The following is a 25,740-nucleotide window of genomic DNA, read 5'->3' on the forward strand; positions in this document are numbered from 1 at the left end:
TCACAGGGAACTTAGTCCTGCACCAGTCAACACGTTATAAAAAAAAGATATTCATTCAAAGGTCCAGTTAGCCAGAAAGTTGACTTTCTTCATGGAGTCTCTTCACTTCGGTTGTGATGAAATTCCTCGCAAACAGATTAACAAGTGTTGTCACCAAGGAATCCTTATGATCCACGCACGAAACCCAATCATAATCCGCACCTCCAGTATCTCTGCAGATCTTCCTCACTAAATCCCGCACGTTTCTCTTATGGCTGATGCTTTCCCACATTTCCTGAAATTCTCTCTTGCACATCATGAAAGCAGTGATGCACTCCTTACTTGGGTAAGTGAGATGCTTCTCTCCATTGTCCATCTCACACTGCTCAATAAACATGTGGTCTGAGCTCCTCTCCTCCATGCTACAGGTTAATTGACCTTGACATAGAGCGCAATCAAAGTCCTTCAGTACCTCTTTAACAAGAAAACCACATACATACGCAAGTGACTGTCTGTGGAGCTTCATGATGTTGTAACTCTTGTGTACAGAAGGTGGACTTTTCAGACCATTTGAATTTTCCAATAACGAATCAACTTCATTGCAGAAATCGTTGGTTTCTTCCATGGACTGCTCAAATTCCCCTCCAATGCTGAATGTAGACGCATCCAAGAAAGTGTGAAGGTTGTCCATTAGACGATACATTTCTCGATCGTGCTTGAAAGTAGACAGAGTATGTTCCCAAGAAGAAACTTCTTTACCTACAACCAGGTCAGCTGTTAAGAAGTTATTCCTCACATTTTTCAGAATGTGAGGCACATCAAAGAGGCACACAATCAGACGTCCATCACTCTTGAAGACCGGTTCATAGGTACCTTCTTCACATGACTGCCGTAAAATCTTCACTGCCTGCTGATTACAGGGAGCCTGATCACAGACAGTAGCAACAACCAGAACTTTGTGGTGAAATAAGGCTCTCACAGCATACTGAACTAGGTTTACAAGCACTTCTGCCCTTGTGCTTCCTCTAGAGAAGAAGAAAGCAATAGGTTGCTTCCATTTTCGTTTGATACCCTGAATCATGAATACAAGAGCATGGTCAGCAATCTGGTTGCTCCTATCAGGTATACCATACTCCTCAAGTCCTGTACCATAATCCTGATATCCTACAATGTATCCCTTGTTATCGTCGTAATACAACCCAGGCTGCAGAGCCATCTCATTAAACATCAGGATACACTTCCTATCATCTTCTGGGAGCTTCTCCATGAAACTCTTCAAGTTTTGAAGAAGAACTTCACTGAAACTTGGCTGCAATGGAATGTTCATTAACAGTCTCTGCAGAGTCCTCTCACTAGGTAGAGTCATTATGCACTGAAGGAAATGGTACATTTTCGGACTCCTCTTGTACGCAGCCAAAGCAAAAGTTTTCTGTTGAGAAGACCATCTCCTTCCACTTGGCTGGCGTGAAAAATTCTGGAGCTCGCCCTGTATTAATAACCACACTCCAGGTGACACTAATTCCTCCATGTCCTCAACGTTCTTCTTCTTTCTTATCACCTCCCGAAGACCCTTGCAATTACCCTTCAGTTTATCGACCTTCCGTGCCATTCTCCTGGCCTGTTCGCAGTACTCCTGTGCAGTCTTCAAAAGAGCTTCCTTGCGGGGAGAATCTATGTCTGCATGGTCAAGGTCTGACTCCTGCAGCACTGGTGATACCTTATTCCCCTTCATCTGCCTCTTGACTTTATCATCTGTAATGGAAACCAAGGAATAAGAATTAATGTTCAGTGTACCAACCCTAAAAAACAAGTATTAAAAGAAACATGCATTCATTTCGTAGTCATGAAGTAAGCCTAAAAATGTTAGTGCATGGATGATCCTTTGGTTATTCCGTTTAGAATCGTTTGTATACATGCTTTTCTGATTCATAAACATGCACCCACGTTCGTAAATTCGGAAGCGTAAATTGCTCCGTAATGATCGGGCGCTCAAGCGATATCGAAGCGATCTCTCTGGTTTTCTTCCTTTGTTTTTAATTTACAGTATTTTAATGGATCATTGTGATATCTATGGTGACTTTATATCATCAGTATGCATTGTGTGATGTGATCATTTTCTGCTGTAACCCATGTTGTGCTTACTTTGTGATTTTATGTAAATTAAATGGCAGATGTTGGCTCGTGATGTTATAGTTTCATCATGGCTGACCAATAAGTTGAAGGGGTGAACTATGACGTCATGAATATGGCTACCATGGCAAAAGGGTAGTAAAAAATATCCACAGCCTGTTTCCAGTTATTCAGCCGGGTCAGGAATGGAATGAATGAAGTCCCCATCTAGCGGCGAGGATAGGAATTGTGCCAGGTGCCGCAGCCTGTCGCACTCCTCTGGGGCAATGATTAATGAATGAAAGATGAAATGAAATGATATTGGAGAGTGTTGCTGGAATTAAATATGACAGGGAAAACCGGAGTACCTGGAGAGTAGCGCTTGGCAAATATTTGCATTTAATAATTACTTACAAATGGCAAAAAATCATAATTTTCGCATTTGTGTTCCTTCTTTGGACATGGTAGAATTCTCCCTTCAGTTAAAAAAAATTCTGAGACCCTAATTGGAGATAGTCAGCTTGTGTACCAGACCCTAAATCTTGAGAAACACTACTAGAGTTGAAACACACAAAGCATTGAGCTGAAAATATCACCACTACCACCACATGCCTCTATTCTATGAGCACTGAGCTGAGACTTGGCATTCAAGTAGGCCTATGTGTATGTCCACACTCATCCACAACAAAATTTCATTACATATATCTCCATTTCAAGTATTCTATTGCAGACCACTTGTTAGAATGTTCTCATCTGATGAAATAAATCCAAGTAACTGTTTGACTTAATTTCAGAAACAAGCTGATTACTAATCTAAAAGCTGACTAAGAATACAAATCAGATTTTGATATAGCAGTCTTTAATGTGCAAGAGAATAGGAAAAGCAATGAAATACTTAAAATATATCTAGAAATGAAACATTATAGCAGAGAAATAAATAACCTTGTTCATCCGGATGTCCAATGCAGCTTCGCTTCCTTTTCCCCATAGCCAGTATTGGGCTGCAATCAGCTGTAAGAGATATATGTATAAAGCTTAACAACTTAATAGGATTTTTCTACTTCTAACATGAAATTCATTATAATTAGCCCAGATAATTTGAGTAATATTAATTTAAGAGCAGGGTATTGTCACAGCAATAGTGATGTCACGCTCTCTTCCCACTGTACCATTCTCCACCCAGGGCGTTAACTGACAATGGTTGAACATGGTTGGCAGTAAAACAAGTGCATAGAGCACTAACCATGGTGTAATCAAATATTATTGTTAGTCACAACGTCCCCTAGGTGGCCATAGTAGGCTCCCCTAATGCCCTCCCCCAGGAGGTAAGTTCCTTTGTTCCTTTTAGTGATTGAAAACTGCGATCGCATTTCATTGTAGCATTTATAGGCCATTAATTTATGTATTGGAGCAAGCTGTTTTTTCGCAGTACTGTATTAGTCATGAACTTTCAATAATTTATATTGCTAAAATGTAAATAATTTTTTACTAAATGAGGAGTTTGAACGCCAGTGGTCTCTTGTGACAGAGTGGATGAAAATTAAAAGTCAGTATTTTGAACTGTGATTAATTTCCTGTGAAAATAGATATTTACAACTGAAATGCGGTTTTTAAAATATCGTAACTTTCACCAGCGCTATGTGTAGACTCTAGTGAACTCTACGAGATTACGCTTCTGCTAAGCCTTCAAAAAACATAGGTTGCAGATCCAATGTGGCGCAACTAAGACATCACAGAGGCTAGACATACAACATGGCACGGCTCGGACGATGTCACAGCATTTTACAAAGCTGCCAAGACTATCTTTACAAGACGAGGCCAATGAAAAGACTATTGGTCTGGATTGGTGCTTGCTGATGATGCTTGTTGTTTTAAGGGGCCTAACATAGGTCTGGATTGGTGAGGTCTGGTTATTAACCATTATGCTGGAGAGATAGAGGGATATTATAATAATGGTATTGTTTTTACGTCCCACTAAGTACTTTTTGGGCTTGGTTTTCGGAGACATTGAGAGGTCATAATTTCGTCCCACTGGAGTTCTTTTACGTGCCAGTGACACAAGGCTGACATATTTGAGCACATTCAAATACCACCAGACTGAGCCAGGACCAAACCTGCCAAGTTGGGCTCAGAAGGCCAGCACTCTACTGTCTGAGACACTGAGCCCAGCAGGGATATTATATATTTGCCCTACAGGTATATAAGTTATACAACAACTGCGCATTAAGTATTTGAAACCCAGTATTAATTCCAATTTTCCTCTTCTGACACAAAAAGTTACTCTTAAATACCCCGATGGACCACTGGATGCTGAATTCAATGTCTGACGTTAATGCAAAGAACTGAGTGGATTTAGTTTGGAGAGAAGCCTATTGCTGCCTCTCTAACAGCTCATTTGAATCAAAAATACATTCAGGAATGAGAAAGCTAATCCTGTTAAAACAAAACATCCAGAGCAGTAATACAAGCATCAATAACCCACTAGTCATTCCAACATTTTTAGACAAGGCTACATTACATTCTCTCACCCTTAATAAAAAGTTGTCCGTTGAAGTTAATAAAGGAAATCACAGTACGGATAAAAATGAAATGACCATAGTTCCTGCTCCTTCTGAAGTACAATGAAACTTGCTGTCAGTGGGAGACAGCTGGGAATCTTCTCCCTGTGTGAAACTGGCATCGAGAACAGCAAATCCAGTAAGATGTGAGGCAGATCGATGTCCTATAAAGATAACATCACATCAAACAAACTTCAGTACAAAAACAAAGAATCTAGATGAAATTACACTGCTGAATCATAAATAACCTGCAGCCTTTTCTGCATATCGGAGGACCACTTCATTGAATGATTTCTCCCTACATTCAGAAGAAAGTTGAAGATGACAATGTTCTCCCTCACTCACACTGACATCAAGGACAGCAAATCCCGGAAGGTGTGAGGAAGCTGAATGTCCTATAAAATAAAGGTAACATCACAACATACAAGATTCAGAATAAAAGGAAGGGAAATGAATTACATTCCTGATTAAAGGAGTTAGGAATACTTACCCTGCAGTTTTTTTCTGCAGATTGGAGGGCCGTGGAGGTGAAAAATTCACTTTGTTGAATGGTTTCTCTGTACTCTCAGCAGGAAGTCGACATTGATAACAATGTTCAATATCATTCAAACTGGCATCCATGACAGTAGATAGATGTCCTATAAAATTTAAAGTAACATGACATCAAACAAAAAAAATACAAATTTAATTACCTTGTTGAATAAAATAGCTTACCATACATTTTCTTCAGTCTACTGAGTAAAGGTTACATCACATCAACCAACATCTGGTAGAAAAAGAATTAAAATGCAATTACAATACACTGCTGATTAAAATTCCTCATCATACATACCCTGCTGGCTTTGGATCATACTAGAGGATCCAGGAGTGGAAGAAACCACTCCACTGAATGGTTCTATCCCACGTGGCGATTGCTTTCCTGAAATGTACGGAATTTATCTTCATCTTCAAATACCTGCCATGCTTTCACCATTCAACCTTATCATGCAACTATTATACATACACGAGAACACTTACCACTGTCGACAGGTGATTCCTGTCCAGCATCACACTCATATGCCATGCGGTCAAACACAAGCATTTCCTCTGCGCTAATAGCACTTCCACTGAATACAGTACAGTAGGTACAGCATTTCTGTGCAGCCTTCGATGAAATTTATCAAAGAAATACTGTGGCTCGAAATGCTTTCCACAGAGATATCTTATGTCATAAAGCTTCTTCACAGGGAGCTGCAATAATTGTCTATTTCCACAATTTTGGACCCATGCGCGGCACCTAAGCAAAGTAGACTTCAAGATAGTACCGGTACATATTTTCTTCAGACAATTTATCAGTATTATTTTCAATTCAATGAATGAAATAACTTGACCCCTGAATGTTGTAATCGACTTTAAAATTCTTCTTAAATTGTATAAAACTCACTTACCTAGCAAAGTCCTTTGGAAACCTAAAAAGTGCTGGACTTTTAAACTTGTCAGCGTATTCCTGACATCCTGGCGCAGCACACCGTTTATGATGCGGCATATTGGATAAAAACCTCGTTCAATGCGAAAGAATCTCAACAAATTTTCGTTTAACAAGCACTATTACTCGCCGTACGACCAAGTTCTCATTGAAAGCAACGATAACGGTATTATGTTATGAATTTTCTGTACCGCGCGCAACTGCATGTGTATTGCCAATCATTGCTCTCTAAATTAATCCTCCAAAAGGGAATTTTAGTTTCCCCTAGTTGGCGGAGATTGAGGGACCATCTCGGAACTGGCATAGGACGCTCTCTATGAAGTGTCACCCCCCTGGCCTAGTATCCAATCCCACACCGGAAATTGTGCTGGCCATCTCGGACTACTTAAATCAATGTAACATTTGTCTTTGAATACTCTCACACAATTGAAATTACTAAATGTGATGTATCTAGTTCTTCGTAATTTCAACTTACATTCTCCTGATAATAATGACCAATCATTCTATACGGATACATGTAACATTCACATAATAAGAAATTAGAGACTACGGTGTTCAAGCGAGTATACATTTGGTGACTGGGTAAATTGTGTGTGTGCAGCGCCCAACACGAGAGGAGAGGAAGTAGAAGAAAAAGAGTGCGCAGATAGTAGCTGGCACCGCCGTCTCGATCCTCTTATACTACCTGCTCTATGCCACTAGTTTAACACAGGAGGGCGCGACTACCAATAGTTCTCCAAATCGCCGTAAGAGTGCAGCAGTAGACGCACAATCTTCGCTGTCAGTGTGGGTGTAGCACTGTATTATTGGTGCATGAATGTGTGTGAAAACCTGAGTTATTTTGTACAATGAGTAAACGTGTCTGGTCACTTTCGTTCGTACAAGATATATTTTGAATAGAACTGTGAAATTAATTAATTATGTTATGTTTATAGATATTTCAAAAGTGATTTTAAGGTGTTGGTACTTGTTTCTTTCCGTTCGTGCAAGGTATATTTTTCGTAGAACTGAAACTTCAGATTCTTTCCCCGAAATATTCAACTGTTGTATACCATGTTGCCAATCGCGGCAAGGTTGTTCGCAGCCAGAAAATATACGACTCCATGAAATACCGTCTAGAAGAGAATTGAGAGAAAAGCGACTGTCGGCTTTATCTAAGCAAGGACCTAATGAAGGTAGTAATTGGATATCCTCAGATTACTCTCGCATCTGTGCCTTCACACCTTATTTCAGATTTTGATGGAGCCTCCGCGGCTCAGGCGGTAGACGCCGGCCTCTCACCGCTGGGTTCTGTGGTTCAAATCCCGGTCACTCCATGTAAGATTTGTGCTGGAAAAAGCGGAGGCGGGAGAGGTTTTTCTCCGGATACTCCGATTTTCCCTGTCATATTTAATTCCAGAAACACTCTCGAATATCATTTCATTTCATCTGTCATTCATTAGTCATTGCCCCGGAGGGGTGCGACAGGCTTCGCCATCCGGCACAATTCCTATCCTCCCTGCTAGATGGGGGCTTCATTCAGTCCATTCCCGGCCCGGTCGAATGACTGGAAAAAGGTTGCGGATTCTTTCCAGAAGGTGATTAAAGCCGTGGAGGATAGTGGATTCCTTGTGATAAAAATTGTGACGGACAATCACGAAACGCCTTCATGTTTAGACATTTTGGACAACCTCAGATATCCAGACGATAATATTCCAATCAAACTAGAAACAGAAAATCACATCCTAACTTGCGGGTACTAGGTTCGTGTTGTTGAAGAGAGGCTGGAGTGTGACATTTGTGTCAGCAACATCTCACTGCCTAGAGCTTCGACACCTCTAAATGGAACTGATTATACATCAGGGCAGAGGAGGAGTTCGATACCCAAAACCTAGTTTTGTTGCCCTGATGAAGCATTTCCAGGAGTTCGTTTAAACTGATGTGTCCTATTGTCGAAGTCGTTCAAGCGTATGAGCGTAATACGAGGACTTGCGACGTCTTCCCTTTCAGAATACCGGGCGAGTTGGCCGTGCGGTTAGGAGCGCGCAGCTATGAGCTTGCATCCGGGAGATAGTGGGTTCGAACCCCACGGTCGGCAGCCCTGAAGTTGGTTTTCTGTGGTTTCCCATTTTCACACCAGGCAAATTCTGGGCTGTACCTTTATTAAGGCCACGGCCTCTTCCTTCCCATTCCTAGGCCTTTCCTATCCCATCATCGCCATGAGACCCACTTGTATCGGTGCGACGTAAAACAAATATTTAAAAAAACTTTCAGAATGTGTTTTGTTACAGTGTGAGGACAAAGAACGTCAGAAAAATGTTAGTGATATTATCCTAACCAAGTTCGTAAGACCTATATTATTTGATATTGCGTTGGCAAGAACACAAAAAGTACGGTAGCACTCCAAGCCTTCGTCCAGGAAAATCTTTAAATTGTGCATGAAGAGGCCAACTGTGACTTCGTGCAGGTAATATTGCCGATATTTAATATTACTGATGTAATTTACGAGTTTCAGTGAACATATGACCATACTGCATAGTGTTTTGTAGGCTGTCGTCATTAGAATAAGTTTAGACCATTGTGCGTCTATGTCTGCCATCTAGCGGAGAAATTTTGTCGCAGCGTAGTCGCAAAAAGGCTCGCATAGAGCAGGCAGTATAGGAGGATCGAGACGGCGGTGGTAGCTGGTCATGTATTGTGTCTGGGTGAAATAACGAGCCCACATCAACTTCAAGAACAAGTAATAGTTGGTCTTGGCCCAATTCAAGGTATTGTGAAAGTCTCGTCTGCGACATCGTACTGTACGGTTCGTTGTGTTCGAGGTTTCGTGTTCGGTGTCTGAAGTTTCTAGAACTTACTCCTGCGTTCGAGTGCTAGCTTGCGTGTGATTGTGCAGTGGTGGCATGAGTTCTGATAGTGGAGGTACTCGGGACTTTCATCCCGCATCAAATAGTAATGTTGAACGGGAAGAAGAAGTGAAAATGGATACAAACGTGAATGATAGTTCTACTCCTACCCCTTCGTTGCAAACTTCGACCCACTGCAATACTAACCCTCCCCCTCCTGCTCAACCTCCTAATACTAGTGCATGTAATTTATACCCATTAAACCACCCAGGACCGTATCTTGTTTTTGTTTCATCCAAACAAGGTAATAACATTGGCAACCGACACCCTATGGCTATAGGGCGTTTACTCCATGAAAGGAACTTTCTTGTTAAATCCATCCAGTATAAAGGCCGTAACAGGATTCAGGTAAAATTTCACTCTCCTAATCATGCTAATGACTTTCTGTAGAATAAGTTCCTTGATACACACAAGTTGCATGCCTTTATTCCTCACTCCAATATCTTCCGCGTAGGCATTATACGCGGTGTTGAGAAAGATCTAACTGAATCCGATATTCTTACTTTACTTCAGAGTGACGTCAAAGTTCATTCTGTTCATCGCCTACGCCGTAAATCCCTCCAAGATGGTCAGGCCGTATTTCTACCTACCGGCTCCGTAAAGATTGTTTTTTGCTCCAAAACGTTGCCCAAATATGTTTCAATCTATCATGTAATGTTAGAAGTCAATCCCTTTATATTTTACCCCATTATTTGTTCCAAATGCCAGCGTTATGGACACACCATACGCAATTGCCAGTCGCAACTGTGGTTTGAATCATCCTACCTCAGACTGCCTTGCTAATGTCAAATTATGTGTACATTGCAATCGGGAACGCAGATTGTGCTGTTCATCAGAAGCAAGTGGAAATCAAAAAACTCATGTGCACTGATAACATCTCCTTCTCAGAAGCTTCTGCTCGACTATTTCCACCTACTTATTCTGAGTATAATAACATTCAACAATTTCCTCCCCTACCCTCTCAACATCCTTCTCCTATACCAGACGCCCCTCGCAAACGCAAATTCACAGAAGTGATTGTTAAGGATTTGCCACCTAAACCTTCTCCCGGCTATGATAGAGCTGCGTATCTCCAGCTAGTGCAATCCACTACATCCTCTCGCCCCTCTCAGTCTCTGAGTTATCACTACCCCATTCAACCCAGTCAGCCCACTCCCTCAACATCGAGCCCGTCAGTGCCTCTGCAACCCGCACAGCATCCTCAAACAGGTACTACACTCCCCCAGCGAGAACATGTTCATCAGTGTGTTCTCAATCTTCTCATGCAGCTTACTCAACTAATTGGCGATCACCCCAATATCTTACCAGTTATTAGTCAACTTCGCGAAAGTTTACACCTTATCTTTAATAATGGTAGTACGCATCCTTCAATGGAATGCTAGGAGCCTACAAAATAAACAATACGAATTCAAATTCTCATGCACGAAACATCTCCTCATATAGTCGCTTTGCAAGAAACTTGGTTTTCTCATACAACTCACTTTTATTTTCCAGGATATTCTATCGAACGCCATGACGGACCAGGATTTGATGGTGTCGCACTTATGATACATACTTCGTTATCATACACTCCATTACATCTACAATACATAATACCAAATACCTATTCCCTAGGTCTTATATATCAGAACACATATGTTATAAACTTGTATAATCCCCCTGATAACTACATCTCTTTTGCCCAATGGTTCAAATTTTTTAATCAGTTTCCACCTGATACCCAACTGTTGTTTTTGGGAGATGTCATTATTCATCATACTCAGTGGGGAGCCCCGCTCAACACCTCCAAAGGCACACAGTTCTTACATGCTGTAACTCAACATAATCTCTTGCTTCTGAACGATGGATCCCCTACCAGGCTTACTCCTCCTGGTTCGTTGCCTAGTGCAGTCGATCTATCACTTTGCCGCAACTCCATTGCCTCTATAACCACGTGGCGGGTACTCAGTGACACTCATACAAGTGATCACTTTCCTATCCTCATTACTTATGGCCACGGGTATATTACTAAAAACCCACTTAACGACCAGTATATCGCTCCGCTACGTTCCATGACACAGTTCAATGCTTCGTGCTTTAACTCCTACATGGTAACCCAATTGGAGAACTTCCCTGTAACAGAATTATCCTATCACTCACTGCTCAAAATAATAACACAGTATCTGGACCTATACCATCCTTTTACACCACCATCAAACTCCATGACAACTGGTGCCTCTCAATTAAAGTGGTGGGACAGTGAATGTCACCAATTAATCCTTAAACGCAAGAGACTCTTCAAAATTTATCGTAAAACTCTAACCCCTTCACACTACTTTCACCTCAAACATCATATTGCTCATATCAAACGTGTATTCAATCAAAAACGATGACAGGCCTGGAAAACTTTTATATCCTCTTTCCATAACCATATTTCTGCATCTCAATTATGGAATGCTATCCGTGCTCTTACCCGGGCTTCCACTCACGTCCCACGCCCTCAAATCCCGCCGACTATTCTGAATGACTTTCTAAGGTCCCTCACTCCATATCATGCATTTCCACCTTATACTCCAGCTATCTCTGCTTCCACTCGTCAGTGTTCAGTCCTTTCACGTCCCATCACTCTCCCTGAGCTCACGTCCGTTCTTAATTCCTGCAAATCATCCACTCCCGGTCCTGATTATATCTCTTATGCTATGTTACAACAGTTGCCGACCAAAGCCCTACAAGTGCTTGTTCAGTACTTTAATTTTGTGTTACATACTACGACTCCTCCTCCCGAGTGGACCACTTTTTTCCTCGTTCCGGTTCCAAAGCCTCGACGTCCAATGACCTCCCCTCACAATATTAGGGGAATAATTTTGCCGTCTTGTATACGCAAACTATTTCTTAAACTCCTGCTCCAAAGGTTCCTCTGGTACTTAGAATATTATTCCCTCCTTCCCAAGTATCAGTATGCTTACTGTAAGGGTCGAAATGCTCAGGATGCGATCAATATGCTTATAATAGACATCTTATTAGCTAAATCTAGAAAAGAACACACCATTGCTGTCTTCCTCGATATACGAGGTGCCTTTGATTCCGTCCCCCTGAATATGTTATGGGATGTGTTATCACAGAAAGGCATCCCAACCACTTTCATAACTCTTCTACGACATCTGTTAACGTCTCGCACTCTAATCTTCAAACCTCCTCTCACTACGCCATCCCCTCGTCAAGCTACTGTCGGCGTCCCTCAAGGTGATATCTTCAGTGGAATACTGTTTGATTTATATTTATCCGGCCTCGAGCAACTTGCCCTCCAATCTGCCCGAATTCTTATGTATGCCGACGACATAGTTCTCTACTTTTCCCATAAAGACGTAGATGTTGCTCCCAAATGCATAACACGGCTGCTCATTCAAGTTCAGTCCTGGTTACACACTCATGGGTTCTCTTTATCACCCGATAAATGCTCTGCAGTAATCTTTACTACCAAGCGGGTTTACAACTCCGAGCCTTTACTGTTCGATACTTATGAAATTCCCATACGCTCGCACCATACACATCTTGGCATTATCCTTGACCGTAAATTACAATTTTCCCAACATATACAACACCTACGCAACTGTACTGCCACGTATATTAACCTCCTAAAAGCCATTACACGTCGTTCGTGGGGAGCTGATCCTGCTAAAGCAAAATTAGTCTACTGCTCCACCATCCGTGCTCGTTTCGACTACTGTGCACATATAATTGATCTTGCATCACCATCTGCCCTTCAATCCCTCAACACAATTCAAAATCAAGCACTACGAGTTTGTTTTGGTGCGTTGTCTACGACACCTACTAATGCCTTATTAGTTGAAACTGGTGACCCTCCTCTTCTCTTTCGACGCAGATTTCTAGCATCTATGTATCTCCTCAAACGACTTCTCGTGCTCTCCAATAACCTTCTACCCAAAATACAATTACTCGCTCAATCATTCTCAACACCTATCATACCTCCTTGCCGAGCCCCTGCCTTAATTTGGGCATTTGAGTCTGTCTCCCCTTTTAAATCTACTATTATTCGTAGTAATAATATAATAATTTCGTGTGGCTATTTCTAGCCGAGTGCAGCCCTTGTAAGGCAGACCCTCCGATGAGGGTGGGCTGCATCTGCAATGTGTAGGTAACTGCGTGTTATTGTGGTGGAGGACAGTGTTATGTGTGGTGTGTGAGTTGGGATGTTGGGGACAGCACAAACACCCAGTCCCCGGACCATTGGAATTAACCAATGAAGGTTAAAATCCCCGACCCGGCCGGGAATCGAACCCGGGACCCTCTGAACCGAAGGCCAGTGCGTTGACCATTCAGCCAACGAGTCGGACATTATTCGTAGTCATGTGCTACCATACTATTCTGTGGCATACGACGTGATTCAATGTACTCCTACTATTATTCATTCTAAAGAATCTTCTTTTGATATGCTCCCTTACCGGCTTTCATATTTTCCTCTACATTCTAAAAAAGTTCGCATTTCATCCACTAATGCCTGTCCCAATTTTTATACCGATGGATCGAAAAATTCTTGTGGTGTCGGCGCTGCTTTTTATTACGAACAGACTCAGTATACTGAATTGTTTCACTTATCGTCCCACTTTTCTATTTTTTCGGTTGAACTCCTTGCCATACGACAAACATTACTGTACATCAAACATTCATCCATACACTCTGCTAATATATTCACTGACTCTCTCTCCGTGCTCCAAACACTAAAATCTAACAAGTTTACGCTGAACTGGTATATTTATAATGTCAAACACATCCTGTTCAATTTACACCAATCAGGTATCCAAATAACCCTCATTTGGATACCTGCACATAAGAACATACCAGGCAATGAACGAGCCGATCGCTTAGCGAAAGAGGCTTCCCTCTTACCTACAACCCCAGCTACATTTTCTGTTCCAGCCACAGATTTCATATCTCTCCTCAAATCACAACAACGACAAATATGGCAAAACACATGGACAACATCTGCATGTCAGAAGGGCAAATTCTATCATAGTCTCCAACCCATACTACCTACTACTTTCTGGTATCAACACGCCACCTACACTCGTCGTCATATCATCAATATCATACGTCTTCGCTTTAATCATTCCGTTACACCTCTCTATAAATTTCGATTTCGCTTACAACCGCATCCCCTATGCCATTGTGGATCTGTAGATGCTGATATCAATCATCTCTTTTTTCAACGCCCATTGTACAACTCTCCTCGCCGATGCCTGTACTCCAACTTAATACAATACAATTATCCACTCCCCTCGTCAATTGCATGTCTCGTCTACAAGCCCTCTCCCATAATCATACGTATCTTAAATCAGTTCTTAGATCACTCTAATTTACAACTCTAACCCCACTTTCCCACAATACATTGACACTACTTACATATTTCATCATATTCTCATTTGCCTCCCGCCCTCCCTAACGCCTCCTCTTCAAACAAGACACATAGCTACCGTTTATTCTCATCTCCCCCTCCACCGATCGCGTGTACATTTTCATTGATGTTCATATCAACACACTGTCGCCCCTCTTCATCTTTTGTTTACGATTTCACTGACACTTTGCCCTCTCTACATCCCCCATATACGTTGCTCAGATATTTCTTTCCATCTGTCCAAAGTCCTACACTCTCACATATATCCACCCCTCCGTCGTTCCCCTGCCCTCTCCTGCTTGTCCCTTATATGTTGGCCCGGTGTGTATGTTTTGTAGAAGTCGCTGAGACGGCCACTCTAGCGTGAAGATTAGTATACCTTGTGTTCCTGTGCTTTTCCTATATCTCCTAGTCTTGTATACGTATTTCCTCACTCTCAATTGTCTAGGTGATACGTCTTTTCACGAACTACTTCAAGTGCTTTGAACCCATTTTGTGAGTCTGCTGCATGGTCTACTTCCCTCAATCTTCAAGTACTTCGTACTTAGAAAACACTGTCAACTGCATAGGGTTATCCTATGCAAACTTTTGCCGCTAGATGGCATGAGTGTACTACTCGGACTAGAATGAGATTAGGCCTAGGTTATGCATAGTAAAGTTATGAATGAGAATATGGATGATGCGAATAGTGCCGTATTTAATATTTATCCGAACATAGATAAAATTAATATGAACACTTTAAAAGAAGAGTTGAGGAAGCGAGGAGGGAGAGTTGGTGGTAATAAACAAGAGCTTTGTCAAAGGTACGATAGAGATGTTTTACACGCTGTCTGTGCGAAAGTATTTTAAATAATAAATACAGGGATATAATCAGTACCGTACACACTGGCACTATAATTATTTATGAATGTTTGTTCTATTTAGATTGCGGGCTTATATGAAAATGGGAATACATCGGACAACGGAGACACCAACAGAAAGTAGGGTTACCAGTAGGCCTATATTTCCAAATGACATGAACTTTAAAGATTTATCAGTCTCCTTTCTTTCTCATGTGAAATTATCACATATTCACTTGATGGACTACTTCATTTTCAGAAAATCCGAGATCGATGGAGCTCCAGTGAAGAATTACAAGTCGTTATGTGATGCCGGATATAATTTATTTAATGAAAAGTTCATTAAAATCATTAAGTGTGTGTTTGAGAGTGATAGGGGTATTTGTACTGTCTTCTGTGAGATCACAATTCACCAAAAACAGAGAGTACACTGTTAAGTTGATACTAGATCGCTGTGGTTCTGGCATTCTAGCAGCAAGTTGTGAGTGTGTAGCAGGTATTGGACCCAAAGCCTGTTGTAAGCATACTGCTGCCCTTTGTTATGCCCTTGAATACTTCAGCAAAACTGGTTTGATAAAATGTTCAGAAACACCAACTGACGTTTTACAAACATTTCACCAGCCTGCACGAAAAAGGAAAGTACATGGAAGTCCCGTTAAAGTGTCAAATCTGCCCATAGCAACAGGTTCACGGTTATGTTTTGATCCAAGACCAGCCTCACTCAGAAACGAGGAAGGTTATAAATCATACGTGAGACATTTAATTGAAAATTCAGGAATGAAACTGTCTTATTTGTCATCACTTCCCAAATCAAATGTTAACATCTTGTCTGTTGCACATGATCATTTTTATGGAACAGACACAAACTCAAATTATTTATCTGAGTTAGTGTCTGTCTCTGAGGATGCCATAAAAGATATAGAAAGGGAAACAAGAGGGCAATCCAGATGTGCACTATGGTACAAGGAAAGGAAGTACAGGCTAACTGCAAGTTATTTTGGTAGAATATGCCACACTAAAGATGCCAAAACTTTGGCCCATACAATAATTGCAGGTAGTCAATACCAAAATAAATTTATGAAGTGGGGTTTGGATAAGGAATGTCTGGCAAGGAGGAGGTATGAAGAAATTACAGATCATAGTGTATCCAAATGTGGGTTGATTATTCATCGCACCAAAAACTATCTAGCAGCAAGTTGTGATGGACTCATTGGGAATGACAGAGTGCTGGAACTGAAAGGTGTGCCAAGCCATGAATATGGCAAAGTATCTGCCAGTATTGCACCTTATTTAATTGAGGACAAAGATGGCATACATTTAAAGCAGTCACACAACTATTATTTTCAAGTGCAAGGACAGTTGTTTATCACTGATAGACAGTCCTGTAGTTTTGCTGTCTACACAGCTGTTGATATGGTAATCATAAACATTGAGAGGAATGAGGAGTTTATTCAAGAAATGCTACCACAGCTTGAGAAATTTTACTATGAGTACTTTATTCCAGCTTTAATGGAGAACTAGGTCCATGAGCCTTTGGTATAAATGAACACTAAATGAACAATTATATCATGCTTCCAGCAATTGCTCACTTGTAACGTAATATAGTCTACCTACCATATTTTGCTTTAGTAGGCTTCATTTTATTGTAAATAAATACATACTACCTATCACATGATTGATCTGAAATTGCACAACATGTAACATACAAAAATAATCCTACCTGACAGAGGAACTTTGATTATGTGAAGCTTTGTTTGTAGAATTTTGTATGTTTTCCCTAAGCCTATAGCCCTTTCAATGTGTATTCTTTTGGAAGCAATTCTCCTTGTCATGGTATTTTCCATGGTGGAGAACTGCCTTTTCCCTTTCAAGAAGGGTGGAATATTTACACTTACTCCCTTTGAGCAAAGTAGGTCTTGAATTTGAAATCCTCGGTCAACCATTACTGAGTCACCTTCTTCCAACAAGTCAATAATATTAGATTTTATGAACAACTGCCTGTCTGAAACTGATCCACCATACGCATCTGATATAAAACACACAAATCCTGATGGATTTATTCCAATCAGTACCTTCACAGTGTTACAGTTTTTGTACGTAGAAAATGTTTCCTGTTGGGCACTAGAACTCTTAGGCTTCATTATTGGAATTTCAGTACAGTCTAAAATTACTCTTGTGTTAGGATATTGCTACTTAAATTCCATAGGGGAGTTTTCCCTCACAGTCTTCTGATCAACCCAAATATTTAATTCTTTGAACTGGCAATACATAAAATTTATCCATACAGAAAAAAATAGCCCTACCGTTGTTACATTTAAACCAAAATCATAAGCAAGTTCCTTATCTGTTTTGGCCATTCTCAATTTCATCATTGTTAAAAAGAAACAGTATTCTGGTGAAATTAGAAATACCTGCAGACTAAATCTACCCCTTCCCAGGGCTTGAAACACTAAATAAAAATGATCTCTGTTGTCAAAACCTGTGAAGAGTTGCACTGCACCAGATATTGTTAGAAGTCTTTGAATATCAAGTACACCCTCACTGTCTTTGGTTTGGCATGCAACATCCCTAAATAAGTTACCAGTTCCGCTTGATAATGGAAGGTTCATATTTTCATTAACACTAGATGACTGACACTCTTCAAATGCTGCACCGGGCGAGTTGGCCGTGCGCGTAGAGGCGCGCGGCTGTGAGCTTGCATCCGGGAGATAGTAGGTTCGAATCCCACTATCGGCAGCCCTGAAAATGGTTTTCCGTGGTTTCCCATTTTCACACCAGGCAAATGCTGGGGCTGTACCTTACTTAAGGCCACGGCCGCTTCCTTCCAACTCCTAGTCCTTTCCTATCCCATCGTCGCCATAAGACCTATCTGTGTCGGTGCGACGTAAAGCCCCTAGCAAATGCTGCTATAGGTAAGTCATTGGTGTCGAGAATCACAGCTGTGTCTTGCCTTGTCATCAGATCATCCTCCTTTCCTCTGTTACGTGCCCTAACCTCTCTCATCTTTACATCTGAGCCGGTGTCAGGAGTCCAGGGAAATACAGATGGCACTGCATGTACTTTCAACCGCGACCTTTCACCTACAAAATCAAAATATTCATAGTCATTCGAACGATAATATAATTGCAAGTGGCATGTACCTCTCTGCTGTACCTCTACACACGCTTTAACACATTTAATTTTAAATAGACTATAGGCGTACTAGTAATCATTTATATACTTATCTACCTACCTAACAACGTCGTTCTATAATCATCGCTCCTAAAATGTGCTGAACAGACTCTATCATTCTTCGTAATCTGGCTCAGTTTAAGATTCTTCCTTCTGATAGAATGTATCCACTGTTTTCTAAGTTTTACATCCTTCGGAAACTGATGGAACGAAAATGGCATGTCTCGGTTTTTGCACAATGGCACACAACAGTAATCCGGCATTTTTATTGAATCTCAGGATACCACAATAATACTTATGAGTCAATTAAATGACAGCGATATTCTAACCTTCAAGCCCTGAAACAAATGAAGGTGGAATGGCGTAGTCCGAGTAGTACACGCGCGCTACCTATTGGTACTAGTTCAGCCAACGAGCTAGAATAACATAGAGGGGCTGTATGCCTGTCATCAGTGCTCCCTGCTTGAAGCAAGTTGATAAGGGGCAGCCATGTTAACGGTTGTCAAAACAAAGTGAATTGGCGCGAGAGCATATGTTGAGGTGACAGGGAGATCGTGCATGCCAATTTAATTCCCTAAGTTTTAAGAAGTAAAAACATAGATTCTCGCTTTCAAGAATGCCAGCCGTAAGCCCAGCGTATGGTTGTACTAATCGGAGTAATAGAACCAAGGATATATCGTACTTTAAGTAAGTATTACTGAATTATAGCCGAAATTCCTTTTTGTAATTTCTGTTTGTAATTAAATCCATTTTATTGTTTACTTAGCGAAAGTACGGATAGCCACGGTAATTGTTTATCGAATTTTGTTTCAGATTTCGTTTAAAGAACAAGGAATTAACGGAACAATGCGTTGTGAGAGCGAAAAGAGATAAATGGTATCCCACTCAATTCAGTTGCTTATGCTCTGTACATTTCCAGCCCTATTTAATTTTCATTCACATTTACAAATAAAGGAAATGGAGCGCCCACCACCAAGAAAACGTAACCACAAAAAAACCCACTTATTTCGTTCAAACGTACACCAAGTATGGTAAATACAGTATTTTACTGCTATTTTTGAAATGTGTACAGCCTTTATTGTAGATGCCTGTTGCCTTGGTTTTTAAAACTATGCCACACTTCATAATGGACAACTTTCAAGCTTACCTTTCAGCTAGTAATCCCAATATGATATGGTAATGGGAAAAACATGATATCCCCCCTATATTATAATAAATAATTACACTAAACGATTATTGTGGTAAAGTATTCATGGGCCGCCTCTGTGGTGTACTGGTTAGCGTGAGCAGCTGCCACTCCTGGAAGCCCGGGTTCGATTCCCGGCTCCGCCACGAAATTTGAAAAGGGGCACGAGGGCTGGAACGGGATTCTATCAGCCTGAGGAGGTCAACTGAGTAGAAGTGGGTTCGACTCCCACCTCAGCCATCCTCGAAGTGATTTTCCGTGGTTTCCCACTTCTCCTCCAGGCAAATGCCGGGATGGTACCTAACTTAAGGCCACGGCCGCTTCCTTCCCCCCCACAAGGTCCCTGTTCAGCATAGTAGGTGTAGCCCTCCCTCAGAGTTGTATCCCCCGACCCAATGTCTCACGCTCCAGAACACTGTCCTTGAGGTGGTAGAGGTGGGATCCGTCGCTGAGTCCGTAGGAAAAACCAAGGATAAACAGGGTAAACAGATTAAGAAAGGAACACAGTACTCATGAGGATGCAATAATTTTAAAAATATGACCAGAATGAGGTTGTAACCTATTGTAGGTCCCTATGATTTTAAGGCTTCCTGTCATAAATATTTATGTCCATCGTTTTTATTCTAATTTACGCTTAACCACAACAGCCAAGCAGGGTAACGCTCTTGTTCCGATTTCGAGGCCTATTCGTATGTCACAGTGCGATGATTTCGAACTACCCTACAATCAACTGATCGTGATGTTGGCCTCGTGCCGCAATATGATGAAGTGGCGGTATTCGCTTTAATGCTTCAAGCTTTCGGCAACGGTCTTTAATTCTCCCCCAGTGATTCTAAAATGCGTATTTTCTACACTTTTCGTCATTTAAAGGCCATGCCCCCTTGCTTGTGTGACAACAGGAAACATGGCGGACGTTCGTTCTATTAGCTTCACCCAGGCAGCGCTTCCGCCACTCTATGTTATTCTAGCTCGTTGAGTTCAGCATAACCCTATTGGTGTACTACTTTATTGAAATTGTGTGCGTGTGTAGAACTAGTAGAAATATATTACAGTATTGTGTCTGGGTGAAATAACGAGCCCAAATCAACTTCACGAACAGAACAGAAGGTATTGTGAAGGGGAAGAAGAAGAATGTTTATTATTTGTATTAAAAGCGACTAATTAAAGGAATTTTGAGATCGACATTCTCCTGTATTGTAGATTCTGAATTGAAATAACTTTACAGTTGTGTTGAAATTACAATTGAAAAATGGCTTTAAGGCTGTGGAACCCATTTCTATACCGCAGTCGTTGGATTGCATGTCAGCAGTTGGTAGGTTATGAACTTTACAAGTTGTTTACATGGGGTAATCATGTTACTGCAATTTTTGTGTGTGTGTGTTTTTTTTTCTCTCCGTTTAATGCAGTAATTATTGTGCACCAAACTCGGGTTCTAGCTCATTTTGTTGGAGTTATATCAGTGCATGTTCCATACACCAAAGGTTAGCACATATGTAGCGCATCTTGTAATCAAGGTTACGAAATCGAATCTGGCAAAGTTGTTCGATATTTGTTGTGCTGGGATGTTTCAGAACTTCTTGGTAAATATTATTATAATTATAACCTCTTGGTAATTATTATTAGCCTACTATATTATTATGGTAAGACTGTAGGAACAAAGACAAAAGGATAATTAACATGAAGAGTCGTAGGTTAATATGCGTTGGTAAGTTTTTTCCAAGTGTCTTCTCGGTTTCCTTGTTTTCAGACTGACTTTGTGCTGCAGCTGTTCAACTTAGGCACACAACATCGTGGGATTGAATTTTTACTTCTTGGTTATAAGGAAAAGTACATGGAATGTCATAGAGCCAATTGAGTTGGTGACTGGATGTTGTGTCTTTGATGCATGTTTTTAAATTTATTCAGTATTCTTGGTTTTTGATGTCTTCTGTTTCATTCAGTTATATTACGTACATATAAGATTAGAAGGGGCTAGGATTTGACAATATATGATAGTCCTTCTGTTGGCAAAACCAGTTAAATTTTACTAGCTCTTGGTAATTTGTTTAGGAAGGAGAAAATCCTGCAAAAATGATGTGAAATGATACTGTAAGTAGCAGAAAGGAGAAATCTTTACTTTATGATTGCCAGTGACCCACCAACCTGCCCCTAGAAGTATTCTGACATATTGAATTTAAAAGTGAGTATGTTAGTTTATGAAATTCAATCATTTAATGTGTTCGTATATGCTGGAGAGCAGTTTGCTATTGTCTATGATAGGGCTCGCATCATGTGTAACCCACATCTGCTGCATTCCATAACAATAATGAACCACGAAGTTTGAAAGTGATGTCGTGGTTTGAGCAACAGCAGTATCAGGGACGTTAATATATTAAAGTTCACTGACTTAGGTAGACATGGGTTAATTAACAGATTGAATGGTCATGGAGTTTGTGGCAGAGATTTGGGAGTTTTAAGTGTGGGGAAGTAAATTTAATTGTCGTGTGCCCAAAACGTGCTTGCAAGTTCAAGCACTCAGTCAAGGAGTGTATATTTTTGGAGGGGCACATTTCTCCCATAACTGTTATATGTTTTGTAGTCTATCAGTTACTGGGGAACAGGCTTTGTCAAATTTCTACTAGCAGCAAGCACTTTGTATCCTCCACCATAGTGCGGAAGGAGGTATTCATTGTGTGAAGTTTTGTCCATTGTCAAATATAGAATGCGCTGATCTCATGTTCTTGTCATTAGCTTATGGTCTTTTCACAAGCCAGTACTGTTGCAGGAATACTAGAGGACTGTAGGCCGCTTTGCATCTCTAACCTAGGGTGTTTTGCCCCTAGACCAATCGTCTTGTCACTAGCCAAACCTATCTTAATCAGTGGTCTTGTCACTAGCCACAACTAATGTAAGTTGGCAGCCGTGTGTGTAACGTGTTATGATGTTGTGTGAGCCTCGCCATGTTGGATTCTTAACCTCTCTTTTGTCCCTTCGCTAGTAAAGTTTTACCACATGGCCTACGTTCTGCAACATGTTCTGTAAATCATTATCTACTGTTATTTGTATGAACCAGGCTGAGTGGCTCAGACAGTTGAGGTGCTGGCCTTCTGATTCCAACTTGGCAGCTTCGAACCTGACCCAGTCCGGTGGATATTGGAAGGTGCTTAAATACATCAGATTCATATTGGTAAATTTACTGGTACTTTAAGAACTCCTTAGAACAAAAATCCGGCACATCGCCATCTCCGAACACCGTAAAAGTGGGACATAAACGAAATATTATTATTATTATTATTATTATTATTATTATTATTATTATTATTATTACAAGCTTTTATAATAAAATAGAGAGTCATAAATTTTATGAGGGTTTGTGTTCTAGAGTTAAAATTTATTGCCACTTTTGTACTGTTAGAATCGGTCCAGCTATTTCTTGTTTAGGTTTCTTTGTTGAGGTTTATTCAGGTTAGCATTTGTTATCAGTCCAAGCATCCTATCCTGGTGGGGGCTGCCCCTTTCCGCTTCTAGGCAAGCGGGAGTTTTCTCTAGGGGTTCTCTTCCTTAGCCTTTAGGGATCCCTCCCGTTCCCTGCAAGGCAGTGGTTGCTAATTCTAATTACCCCGGAAAGCTGGGTTGCCTCTTCTTCCAGTTCCACTGTTCCCCAACTTGGCAGGTTTGATTCTGGCTCAGTCTGGTGGTATTTGAAGGTGCTCAAATACATCACCTTCGTGTCAGTAGGATAATTGGTACCCAAAAGAAGTCGTGTGGGACAAAATTCTGGCACCTCGGCATCTCCGAAAACTTCTGAAAGTAGTTAGTGGGACATAAAAACAATACGGAACATTATTATAGTGACTGTTGACTGCTGTTTCATGACTCTGATTTGTCTGTTGGACTGAAAGTTCAGAAGCATCCCCAAGAGAAAGACAATCCATCGCTTGCAACAATATAATGGAATGCTGCTGTAGAGTAGTTTGAAGACTGTAGAGTGCATTATTATATTTGGCTGGGCAGGCTTATCGTATCCACTATTCTGCCCTTGTTCGACACCTTGTGATTGCATATATTTGGACTGGTGAAGGATGGGCTAGGTTTTCCTGTCAGCAATACTATCATAGTTGTGAAAAATGAATTCCTTCAAGTTTCAGACATGATTAGAATTTCTTGTGATATATCATATAATACTTGGAAATCTTGTTCAGAATTTTGTAGTGGTCTAGTTTGGTTCTCTTATAAATTTAAAGAATGTAATTGACAACTGCTGGTTTTCATGTACCACGTAAGATCCCACATTAAAACTTCAGGTCTTCTTGCCCTTTCATGTTGTGTCTGCTGGCTGTACAGTAACGCGATAATATAATAGGTCACAACCGTCCAGAAACTATTAGGAGTTTAGGTACACAGTTCCTGGCACGTACAGTAGTTTAAAACAACATTCACACTCATTTTGTTTTCATTGTAGACTTTATGCCTTCATGCCTGCAACCCATTTGAGAAAAGTAGGCGTTTACGTATTCCTCTATTTGTAAATTGAATTATAGTCTGCTGTATAGCCCTGAAATTAATAAAACATTGAAGTGTAACATTCTTCTAAAATTACCTATATTTTCATTATTCTCTGTAGCTGGTTATTTCCCAAATTATCCCTCAGAGTCCTTTTGCATCACAGTCCTGTATACTTTAATTTATTATGATTGTTTCCTCTAGCTATATGGAAGACATCAATATTCAACGCAAACTCAAGGTGATGATCAGCCAATCTTCCCAGGTGCAAGAACTTGCTGGACAAATGAACTAAAGTTAATGGAATTTGGCAAAGATAATAATATTCCTGTTTATCGAGTGATGGATCATCATGGCCAGATTCTTAATCCATCTGAAGATCCTCAGGTTTGTATATACAAGCATTCAATTTGTGTACCACTTTGTTCAGAAATAAATGGTCAAAATCTGAATTGTCCATCCTCCATGTCTCCTATTTGATGGGACCAAAGATACTGCAAGTAATACCTGTGAGAAAGTCACTGCAGCTGCTAGCCTTTATGCAGTACGAACTGTTGTTACAGGAGTCATAGTGTGGTACAGTGTTCTGTGTAATAAGTTGGGGCAGCATGATTTCTGAATAATTTTACTGCATGATCTCAAATGTAAGGGCATGGACCCTGTGTATCTGGTATGAAAAATTTCAAGCTGCTGACCAGTGTGTCAAGGGTACACAGTGGCACTTTAAAGGCATGGATGGAGGCGAATCAAATACTACAGCCAGGGAACTCTTCCAACAATTCGACATTTCCATTTCAACCATTTCTGATCATCGGCAACAAATAGGTAAATTAAAACCAATGTAAATCTAGGTACCGTAGAATATTACTGAGCATCACAAAATCCTATTTGTTTGTCACCAGAAAGAACCCCTGCTTGATCATATTGTGATATGTGTTATAAAGACCTTAAGCAGTGATTGGACATTGGTGAAACTTCCAAGCTCGTGTCTAAGCGCATAAGATTTTATTGTTCGTGATGTGGGCAGCACTGGGTGTTGTCCATTACAAGTTATTTCCTCCTGGTGAAACTATTACCATGATGAATAGAATACCTAGCTCACCGAGATCAAGTGCACTGCTGCAGAGCGGCACTAGTATAGCCTAACACCAGTGCTACACGTTCAGCTGTTTTAATGGAGGTTACGCTGATACACAAATATCCAAATATAACATCCAGTTGTTTAAACTTATGATTATTACTGTCAGAGAGTTTTAATTAATATTTTCAGTCCCCATGTAGAAGTATCGTAGGACTTAAATAAGAAAACACAAGATAAAATGGAACATTACAAAAAGCGAAAGCAATATTGTGCTTTACACAATTTTTAGAAAGACAGCGCACATAAAATATTAAAAGTCAAACCAAACCCCATGGCACAATAACCCCGAAGGGCCTTGGCCTACCAAGCGCCCGCTGCTCAGCCCGAAGATCTGTAGACTGTGAGGTAACGTGTGGTCAGCACGATGATTCCCTACGGCCATTATTGTTGGCTCTCTAGACCGCGATTAAAACATACACCAGATGGGATATAAAACTGACACTTTTCTCAAAGTAAATGACTCGCCAAAACTTGTTTGAAGCCACTTTTGATAGTTTACCAGTAGACTTTGCAGATTGTCGAGCTTGAAGATC

At 40.7% G+C, this 25,740-nt stretch overlaps 1 protein-coding gene across 4 annotated transcripts in view; it reads left to right on the forward strand.

Annotated features, from left to right (window-relative positions):
- The first annotated feature begins 8,835 nt into the window (after window positions 1–8,835).
- Window positions 8,836–25,740, forward strand: part of BckdhA (Branched chain keto acid dehydrogenase E1 subunit alpha) — a 336,705-nt gene continuing 319,800 nt past the window's right edge. The window contains exons 1-3 of one of the 4 annotated variants that reach the window (XM_067141838.2): window positions 8,836–8,858; window positions 20,692–20,896; window positions 24,271–24,453. In XM_067141838.2, coding sequence (XP_066997939.2) covers window positions 20,834–20,896; window positions 24,271–24,453 — 246 coding nt within the window. In that variant the 5' untranslated portion in view covers window positions 8,836–8,858; window positions 20,692–20,833. Of the gene's footprint in view, window positions 8,859–20,691; window positions 20,897–22,540; window positions 22,751–24,270; window positions 24,454–25,740 lie in introns of those variants that run through there. The other 3 variants (XM_067141839.2, XM_067141835.2, XM_067141837.2) reach the window with 3 other exon arrangements.

Source organism: Anabrus simplex, chromosome 2 (assembly GCF_040414725.1).
Source record: "Anabrus simplex isolate iqAnaSimp1 chromosome 2, ASM4041472v1, whole genome shotgun sequence".
In the NCBI taxonomy this organism is placed as follows: domain Eukaryota; kingdom Metazoa; phylum Arthropoda; class Insecta; order Orthoptera; family Tettigoniidae; genus Anabrus; species Anabrus simplex.